Consider the following 9747-nt stretch of genomic DNA (forward strand, 5'->3'; position numbering starts at 1 on the left):
GCGCGCGGGGCCCGGCCGGGCCGGGCGGCGGGAGGGCGACGCGGGCTCCGGCCCGGCCCTCCCGGCGGCTCACCAGCGCCGGGGCCTCGAAATATGGCTGCGGCTGGAGGCGCCGTCGCGGCGCCCGGCCCGGGCGGCCCCGCTCCCCGCCCCGCCGCGCCCTGAGCGCCCCCTCCCCCGCTTCCCCCGGGTCCCCCTCTCCAGGCAGGAAGATGTCCAAGCCCCGCGCGGTGGAGGCGGCGGCGGCGGCGGCGGCGGTGGCAGCGACGGCCCCGGGCCCGGAGATGGTGGAGCGGAGGGGCCCGGGGAGGCCCCGCACCGACGGGGTAAGCAGGCACCCTCCCCGCACCCCTGCGGCGCGCCCGCCGGGCCGGGGCCGCGAGCACATGGGCGATCCCGGGTCCCTGCCCGCGCCGCCCCGGGGCGCCCGGCCGGGCCGCTCCCTTTGCTGCCGCCTGGCTGGGAGTGGCGCCCACACGGCTCCGCCATGAGCCTGGCGGTGTTTGACCTCGGAAAAGTTTGACTGCGCCTTCATGGCGTCTCCGCAGCCCGAGACCCTACTTCCCCGGAGGTGGCCGCCGTTCCAGGCTGTGCGGGGCCTGCCTGGGCCCCTTGGAGAGGTCATGGGTCTCGCCGCCTCGGTGTTGAATGGTCCCTGAGGCGTCCAGGGCCCCGCTTTGCTTCTGGGGACGCCCTCCTCCGTCTCCTTACTCAGAGGAGGGGCCGGCCCCACGCCCAGAGACGCCCGCAGTGACCTGAACCGCCCCACCGACCCGTCCTCTCTCTTACGCCCAGGTGCGGCTTGCGACAGAGTGGCCGCCCCGAATGCGCTGGTTGTGGCTCCTGCTCTTCCCAGCTTCCCCAGTCACCCTGAGAGAAGTCCTTCAGTCGCAGCCCTGGGAGGCTGCGGGGCTGCAGTGATTTGAGAGGGGTCAGGCTTGGGCACGCATGGGGCTCTGGCTGTACTGACAGGCCCTCCAGCCGCCCTCAGCACCAAGTGGTTAATCAGGTTTCCCGGGGCCTGTTTCTGTGCTGAGTCCCTGCGGCTCCTGCCAGGGGAGTGAACTCCTAAAGATAGCCTAGCTCTTCACATGCCCAGGTCCTTTTGACCTCCCTGTTGCGGGTAGGCCGTCTTCTTCCTATATAGACCTTGGTTGCAGCCGGCTCTCCTGCTGGCCAGCTGTGCCCTTAGTGAATTAGAGACCAGCGCGTTCAGGAAACGTTTCTCTGGACCTGGGATTCTAAACCTGCCAGTGCTCTCCTGAGACAACTGGGGCTGGCATCCCCTGGTAGCCCAGTTTTTGAAAAACGGTGTTGTCTGATTTTCATCTTTTGTATTCCTCCTCCTCGTGAATGCTCTAGGATCTTCTTTTTCAAGCCTCTTTCAGAATATGCTTTTGTCTTTTTAGGAGAATGTGTTTACCGGGCAGTCAAAGATCTATTCCTACATGAGCCCGAACAAATGCTCTGGAATGCGTTTCCCCCTTCAGGAAGAGAACTCAGTTACACATCACGAAGTCAAATGCCAGGGGAAACCATTAGCTGGAATCTACAGGAAACGAGAAGGTAAGCTTTTGAAATGGCCTCGTTCTGATCCCAGCTGGTCGGGTTGCAGAAGCCTCACTCTTCTGCAAGAATGCACATAAATATTTATCCAGCCATTTCAGTCTCAGGTTCGAGAGGTTTGAGCCATGTTCTGTCTTGCTGCTAAAAGAGTGGCTTGTCCCAGGGTGTGTGCCCTGTTGGTCTGACAGGTTCTCCCTGCTTTCACAAGAGTTAGCATGTCCTTCAAGCTTGACTGTCTTGCTTAGTTGCAAAAATAACATACCTGACCCACAATTAGAGAGGCTCACAAGCGCTGAAAGTGCAGAAGTCATGAATTCAGGTTGTACAGACCAGGCAATTGCAGACCTAACTAATGTGTTCATGCAGGGAACTGACTTCCTTCCCTTTTATGAGCTGGCCTTGACCCCATTTCTTTTTCCTTTTTTGAGACGGATTTCTGCTCTTGTCCGCCAGACGAGTGCAGTGGCACCATCTCAGCTCACTGCAACCTCCACCTCCTGGGCTCAAGCGATTCTCCTGCCTCAGCCTCCTGAGTAGCTGGGATTACAAGCGGCCACCACCACGCCCACCTAATTTTTGTATTTTTGGTAGAGACGGGATTTCACCATGTTGGCCAGACTGGTCTTGAACTCCTGACCTCAGTTGATGCACCGGCCTTGGCCTCCCAAAATGCTGAGATTACAGGCATGAGCCACCGCGCCTAGCTGTCTTGACCCCATTTCTAAAGTTTCTTGCCACTCAGGCATTCCATGTTAGTCTCTGAAGCAGTATCCTATGCAATGAGATTTGGAGTTAAAATGTTGAACAAGCCGGGCGCGGTGGCTCAATCCTGTAATCCCAGCACTTTGGGAGGCCGAGATGGGCGGATCACGAGGTCAGGAGATCGAGACCATCCTGGCTAACACGGTGAAACCCCGTCTCTACTAAAAAAAAAATGCAAAAAACTAGCCGGGCGAGGTGGCGGGCGCCTGTAGTCCCAGCTACTCCGGAGGCTGAGGCAGGAGAATGGCATAAACCCGGGAGGCGGAGCTTGCAGTGAGCTGAGAACTGGCCACTGCACTCCAGCCCGGGCGACAGAGCGAGACTCCGTCTCAAAAAAAAAAAATGTTGAACAAGAAAATACAGGGTTGATGAAGACTGGTCTTGCAAAACAAACTGAAACCTCTTCGACATCTTGCTCTAATCCAAATATTCCCTTTCAAAGCTGCAGTGGGGAGTGTCAACTTTCCCCAATTCACCATGCTCTCTTCTAATTAAAACTTGTCTGAAAGAAGCAAAGCCTCTGGCTGCCAGCAGCTCCATACAAGGAAGCCTTGTGTTCGCTGGCAGAAAGTGTCATACATGATGATTTGGCGTGACCTCTGGGGCCGGATCTGAGAACCAGGGCTGGGCAAGCCCTGAACTGGGGACAGGAGCTCACCCTGGGCTTGATTTCCCCTGGTACACAGGGCAATATTGTTTTATTTGTTCTTCAAATGACTTGGGTTCCAATCTTAAGTTTGCCACCCGAAAGAAGGAGGCTTAGATAGGTTGCTGCTCTCTTCTGAGCCTCCATTCTCTCTTCTGTAAATGGGGAGAGAGGAGTCTGACCTCACACACACAGGACTGTTTTGAAGGGTGGTTGCAGCATGGATGCCAGAGGGCTTTGTGATGGGCTCCATGTGCCAGCTCTTCACCCCCGGACTGCCAGCTCATCCCTGGACCTGCGGCACTTAGAATTCCTGCCCATAGGATTGGGGAGAGGCGCTATCTATAAATGGTAGTTGCCCAGACTCTAGTCCTTTAAAATAGGGTAGTCTTGGCTGGGCGTGGTGGCTCACGCCTGTAATCCCAGCACTTTGGGAGGCCGAGGCAGGCGGATCACGAGGTCAGGAGATCGAGACCATCCTGGCTAACACGGTGAAACCCCGTCTCTACTAAAAAGACAAAAAATTAGCCGGGCGTGGTGGCAGGCGCCTGTAGTCCCAGCTACTCGGGAGGCTGAGGCAGGAGAATGGCGTGAACCCGGGAGGCAGAGCTTGCAGTGAGCCGAGATCGTGCCACTGCACTCCAGCCTGGGCGACAGAGCAAGACTCCGTCTCAAGAAAAAAAAACGTGTGTGTATATATATATATATATGTACGTATATATATATGGCAGTCCATACATTGTACCAAATGGTGGCCTGGTATACAAGCTAGTGTATTTGGCTCATGGTTTTAAATGGCCATGATTAGAATCTTGGGTCAGAGTCTGGGCATGGTGGCTCAGGCTTGTAATTCCAGCACTTTGCTAGGCCAAGGCAGGAGGGTCACTTGAGCCCAGGAGTTTGAGACCAGCCTGGGCAACATAGTGAGGCCTCGTCTCTACAAAAATGAAAATTAAAAAAATTAGCTTGGCATGGTGGCATGCATCTGTAGTCCCAGCTGCTTGGGAGGCTAAGGCACAAGAATTCCTAGAGCCCAGGAGTTTAAAGCTGCAGTGAGCTATGATCATGCCACTGCACTCCAGCCTGGGCAACAGAGAGAAACCCCATCTCTAATTTAAAAATAAAAAGAATTTAGGTAAGCTGGACTCTGGAGACCCCAAAGTCCAGGCTCTTCTTGTCCATGATTCTGCTGTGATACAGACTGAGTGACAGATGATGTTCACGGGCACCACACACTCCTGGGCCTGATGTCCTGGCTTTAATTCTCTCTGATTTCACCCAGGAAGGCGTGTAGAGGAGGAAGAAAGATCTGGATGGTTTTAATGGTTTTTTTTGTTTGTTTGAGACAGAGTCTCGCTCTGTTGCACAGTCTGGAGTGCAGTGGTGCGATCTTGGCTCACTGCAAACCTCCATGTCCCGGGTTCCAGCAGTTATCCTGCCTCAGCCTCCCAAGTTGCTGAGGTTACAGGCATCCACCACCACGCTCAGCTAATTTTTTGTATTTTTAGTAGAGATGGGGTTTCACCATGTCGGCCAGGCTGGTCTTGAACTCCTGACCTCAGGTGGCCTACCCGTGTTGACCTCCCAAAGCGCTGGGATTACAGGCGGGAGTCACTGCACCCGGCCTAATGTATTTATTTATTTTTCTGTTTTGTTAATCTAGATATAGTTAATATCTCATAATGTTCATTTTAAAGCATATGAGTGGGTGGTTTTTAGTATATTCACAGAGTTGTGCAACCATTACCACGGTCTACTTCCAGAACGTTTCCATCACCCCAGAAAGGTACCCATTAGGTGTCACCTTCAAGTCCCCTATCCCTCTAGTCCAAGGCAACCATTGAAGTACTTTCTGTCTCTATGGATTTGCCTGTTCTGGACATTTCATATGGATGGAATCACAAAATACGTGGCCTTATGTGTCTGGCTTCTTTCACTGAGCATCATATTTTCTTTTTTTTTTTTTTTTGAGATGGAGTCTCGCTCTGTTGCCCAGGCTGGAGTGCAGTGGCCGGATCTCAGCTCACTGCAAGCCCCGCCTCCCGGGTTTACGCCATTCTCCTGCCTCAGCCTCCGGAGTAGCTGGGACTACAGGCGCCCGCCACCTCGCCCGGCTCGTTTTTTGTATTTTTTAGTAGAGACGGGGTTTCACTGTGTTAGCCAGGATGGTCTCAATCTCCTGACCTCGTGATCCGCCCATCTCGGCCTCCCAAAGTGCTGGGATTACAGGCTTGAGCCACCGCGCCTGGCCTGAGCATCATATTTTCAAGGTCCATCCATGGTGTAATAAGTATCAGTGCTTCAATCCTTTTTTTTATTTTTGAGAAGGAGTCTCTGTCACCCAGGCTGGAGGGTAGTGGTGCAATCTTAGCTCACTGCAACCTCCGCCTCCCAGATTCAAGTGGTTCTCCTGCCTCAGCCTCCCAAGTAGCTGGGATTATAGGTGTGCACCACCACGCCTGGCTCATATTTTTATATTTTTAGTAGAGATGGGGTCTTACCATGTTGGCCAGGCTGGTCTCGAACTCCTGACCTCCGGGGAGCCACCCTGCCCAGCCCTTCACTCCTTTTTATGGCTGGATAATATTCCTTTGTATGGATAGGCCGCATTTTGTTTATTCATCTGTTGATGGACATTTGGGTTGTTTTCACTTTTTGGCTGTTCCAAATAAGCTGTTATATTCCTGCATAGATTTTTTTGGGGACATATGTTTTTAATTCTCTGGAATAGATGCCTAGGAGTGAAATTGCTGGGTCATATGGTAACTCTATGTTTAACTTTTTGGGAAGATGCCAAACTGTTTCTAAAGCGGCTGCACCATTTTACATCTGTGAGCAGCGCGCTATTTACTTAATTTTTTTTCTTTTCTTTTTTTTTTTTTGAGACAGACTGTCACTCTGTCGCCCAGGCTGGAGTGCAATATGCTTGGCCCACTGTAACGTCCACCTCCCAGGTTCAAGCAGTTCTCCTGCCTCAGCCTCCTGAGTAGCTGAGATTACAAGTCCCTGCCAGTACGCCTGGCTAATTTTTGTATTTTTAGTGGAGATGGGGTTTTACCATGTTGGCCAGGCCGGTCTCGAACTCCCGACCTCAGGTGATCCACCCACCTTGGCCTCCCAAAGTGCTGGGATTACAGGCACGAGCTGCCGTGTCGAGCCTATTTACTTAGTTTTTTAAAAGTAAAACATTTTTTAAAAAGGTAAACAGTTTTCCAAAACTGGCACTCCACAAGTGTTTTAAGTGACAGATCATTACCGTGTGTCTCCTGATACCCAGGCCGGTCTGCTGGGGCACCATGCTGAGCACTGCTGTGAACCTGGGGCTTCAACCCTACTAGAAGGGGGCCTTCTTTTTCTTTAGAGTCTGAAATGAAGGGTGCCAGGCAGCTCCTGGGGAAGAGTTTCTGCTTTGTCACCTTACTCCTGTCCCTTAATGCTGTCCCAGCCTTCAGGAATGGAGCTTTTGATCTGAGTCTGCAGCCTGATTCCTGAAAGTTACTGATCAGGTGCCCTTGCCAGCATCTCTGTCTCTGGTGCCTCTGCCTCGCAGGCTCTCTATCTCCCACATCAAGACGCAGAAGTCTAAAACCTCTGTCCAGTGTCTTGGTCAAAAAATCGAGCTGGAGCTAGGCACTCCTCCCGTCATAGCCCATAGCGGACACGGGGCTTAGCAGGCCAAGGGCACTCCTGCCTGACAAACCCCGGATCCTCTCTTCTCGAAGCCTGTCTCAGAATGCAGCTGGTGGTCTAGAAATTGAGAGACAGAGTACAGAATAAACCCCTGTCTTTCCCCCACCTCCGCCTACAGAGAAAAGAAATGCTGGGAATGCAGTACGGAGCGCCATGAAGTCCGAGGAACAGAAGATCAAAGACGCCAGGAGAGGTCCCCTGGCACCTTTTCCAAACCAAAAATCTGAAGCAGCAGAACCTCCAAAAACTCCACCCTCATCTTGTGATTCCACCAATGCAGCCATCACCAAGCAAGCCCTGAAAAAGCCCATCAAGGGCAAACAGGCCCCCCGAAAAAAGTAAGTGCCCCCTTCAGTCCTCTTCCTAACGTGGAGCAGTTTGCTTCCTCTGACCCCAGGGAAGCCTGCTCAGGTGCCCGTGGGGGTTCAGTGGCCACCTCTCAGCCTCTCTTACGTCAAAGACTCAGATGCTCCGAGTCATCAGCTGGGACGCCACTGTCTGTCAGTTTCTGGATCTGGCATGGGTCCAGAGTTCAAGAGCCTCTCCTTCCTCGCCGCCTCACCCACCCCAGCATAAGCAGCCCTTCTTTTTCAGATTTACTTTTTTGTTTGATTTTTGGTGGTTGGTGTTTTTTTTGTTGTTTTGTGTTTTTTGAGACAGAGTCTCTGTCGCCCAGGTTGGAGTGCAGTAGTGCAGTCTCGGCTCACTGCAAACTCCACCTCCTGTGTTCAAGCGATTCTCCTGCCTCAGCCTCCTGAGTAGCGGGGATTACAGGTGCACACCACCACGCCCTGCTTATTTTTGTAATTTTGTTAGAGACAGGGTTTCACCATGTTGGTCAGGCTAGTCTCAAACTCCTGACCTCGTGATCTGCCCGCCTCAGCCTCCCAAAGTGCTGGGATTACAGGTGTGAGCCACCGCACCCGACTTGTGTTTTTTGAGACAGGGTCTTATTCTGTCACCCAGGCTGGAGTGCAGTAGCTCACTGCAGCCTCAACGTCTTGGGACCAAGTGATCCTCCTACTTCAGTCTCCCGAGTAGTTGGGGCCATAGGTGTGCACCACTATGCCTGGCTAATTTCTTTCCTTTTTTCAGAGACGGGGTTTTGCTGTGTTGCCTGGGTTGGTCTCGAACTCCTGGGCTCAAGTGATCCTCCTGCCTCAGCCTCCCAGAGTGTTGGGCTTACAGGCATGAGCCGCTGCGCCCAGCCAGCAGCCTGTCTTTGAAACTCCTCTGAGGCCCTCAAGGGCAGTTGAACTGAGTGACCCGCAGGCTCCAGTGGACAAAGGAGTTTAAGTGACATCATCTCCAAGGAGCTGTGTGCCTCCTTGGTGTGTGCCTTCTTCTAAGGAGCTGTGTGCCTCTAGGTTTTCGGTCCTGATATTTATTTTCTCCTCTTCCCCTCTTACCCAGAGCTCAAGGAAAAACGCAACAGAATCGCAAACTTACGGATTTCTACCCTGTCCGAAGGAGCTCCAGGAAGAGCAAAGCCGAGCTGCAGGTAGTCGCGTGCTTTAAATTCCAGTTCGTGGAGGGGCAGGGTGGCCCACTGGACAGTGCTTGGTGTGTGTGTGTCCTGAGCCTTGTTTTTGTCAGCTTGGGGCAAGTCTCTGGACTTGGTTTTCTCCTGGATCTCTCGGGGATCCTCACAAAGCTTGTCGTGCCTTTCTGATGGGGTCACTGCAGGGCTTGGTTAAGATACTTGCGTGAAGGAACCTTGTGACTTGTGGCATGTGGCAGGGAAAGCCCGGCGCAACTGTGAAGGTGGATTTTCCAGGACTTGTTGGCAGAGCCATTGGGAGCCTGGGACTGTGGGAAAGGCTGCCTGTTCTTTCAGAGGCTTTTCCTACCTGTTTTCTGGAAGTTTCCATGTTGTGGCCCAGGGTGGTAAAGAGCATTGGCTTGGAGCCACTTGCTGGTTGCATAGCCTCGGGCCAGTCACTTACCCTGTCCATGCTTTGGCTCTCCAGTCTGTAAAATGGTACAATAAAGTAGTACCTGCTAGGGCTGTGGTGAGCATTCAGTAAATGTGCTTGTGCAAGAGGAACGTTTAGAACCATGCTTGACACTCAGTAAGTGCCAGCTAACTGTTACTATCGCCACCACTGCTTCCTCAGCGTTGTCACTCCTGTCTGCTCTTTCCCATGCTGCTGCCATGCTAGGAGCCTGCAGACCAGTGAGCAGCACCGGCTGGCAGGCCGGCTGGCCTGTGCGGGCCTCTGCTGCCATGTTTGCAGAGGGCTGAGCTATGCAGCAGGCAGTCAATATGTGCTGCAGTGAGGTGTGGTTATTGCTTTTCTGTGAAGGAAACCCAGGGTGTGGCAGGTCCCTCTGCTCTTCCCCCTCAGGGACACCTGGGGCTGCCCCTCCGCTCTCCCTCACCCCCACAGTGACCACCAGGTTGGGAGAGGCACTCAAGATTGCATCCTACACAGAGGTGGGGACCCAGCTTTGGCAGTTTCAGCATTTCAACCCTCATGCAGACTCCTTCAGTGTTCTTGATGTTAAATGTTCAGATACACAGTGGTCTAGTATTCTTTCTCTTTTTCTTTTAATTGATGAAGCTTCATTAAAAAAAATAATAAAGTCCATTTTCTTCCCCAAAGAGAGCAGCTTTGATTTTATTGCCTGAAAAAGGCAATGTCTTTCAGCCAAGAATGAGCTGTTTAAAACATTTGCGGCAGTGGGAGACTGTGCTAGGTCACTTTTTTTTTTTTTTTTGAGATGGTGTTTTGCTCTTGTTGCCCAGGCTGGAGTGCAGTGGCATGATCTCGACTCACCACAACCTCCACCTGTTGGGTTCACGTGATTCTCCTGTCTCAGCCTCCTGAGTAGCTGGGACTACAGGTGTTTGCTGCCACACCTGGCTAATTTTGTATTTTTTTTCTTTTAGTAGAGACGGGGTTTGTCCATGTTGGTCAGGCTGGTCTCGAACTCCCGACGTAGGGTGATCCGCCCACCTGAGCCTCCCAAAGTGCTGGGATCACAGACGTGAGCCACCACGCCTGGCCTGCTAGGTCTCTCTTAAAGACAGCACTGGGCCAGGTGCGGTGGCTCATGCCTGTAATCCTAGCACTTTGGGA

General features: G+C 52.8%; 1 protein-coding gene across 2 annotated transcripts; it reads left to right on the forward strand.

The window, feature by feature from the left end:
• The first annotated feature begins 53 nt into the window (after nucleotides 1-53).
• LOC111538508 (N-lysine methyltransferase KMT5A) lies at nucleotides 54-9345 on the forward strand. Of its 2 annotated transcripts, none has more exons than XM_026450724.2 (4): nucleotides 54-326; nucleotides 1410-1566; nucleotides 6783-7002; nucleotides 8078-9345. In XM_026450724.2, exons 1-4 carry the CDS (start codon nucleotides 213-215, stop codon nucleotides 8334-8336), a joined length of 750 nt encoding a protein of 249 aa, XP_026306509.1. In that variant the 5' UTR covers nucleotides 54-212; the 3' UTR covers nucleotides 8337-9345. The 2 variants fall into 2 exon arrangements, with proteins under 2 accessions (XP_026306509.1, XP_026306510.1); XM_026450725.1 differs by having other exon boundaries at nucleotides 6783-7006; nucleotides 8078-8186.
• Nucleotides 9346-9747: the final 402 nt, after the last annotated feature.

The sequence above is a fragment of the Piliocolobus tephrosceles genome, unplaced genomic scaffold (genome assembly GCF_002776525.5).
Source record: "Piliocolobus tephrosceles isolate RC106 unplaced genomic scaffold, ASM277652v3 unscaffolded_24171, whole genome shotgun sequence".
In the NCBI taxonomy this organism is placed as follows: domain Eukaryota; kingdom Metazoa; phylum Chordata; class Mammalia; order Primates; family Cercopithecidae; genus Piliocolobus; species Piliocolobus tephrosceles.

Coding starts and splice junctions, on each gene's coding strand:
- LOC111538508 (XM_026450724.2), top strand. CDS start 213: ATGTCCAAGCCCCGCGCGGTGGAGGCGGCGGCGGCGGCGGCGGCGGTG. Junction 327..1,409: donor GGAGGCCCCGCACCGACGGG/GTAAGCAGGCAC, acceptor TTGTCTTTTTAG/GAGAATGTGTTTACCGGGCA. Junction 1,567..6,782: donor AATCTACAGGAAACGAGAAG/GTAAGCTTTTGA, acceptor CTCCGCCTACAG/AGAAAAGAAATGCTGGGAAT.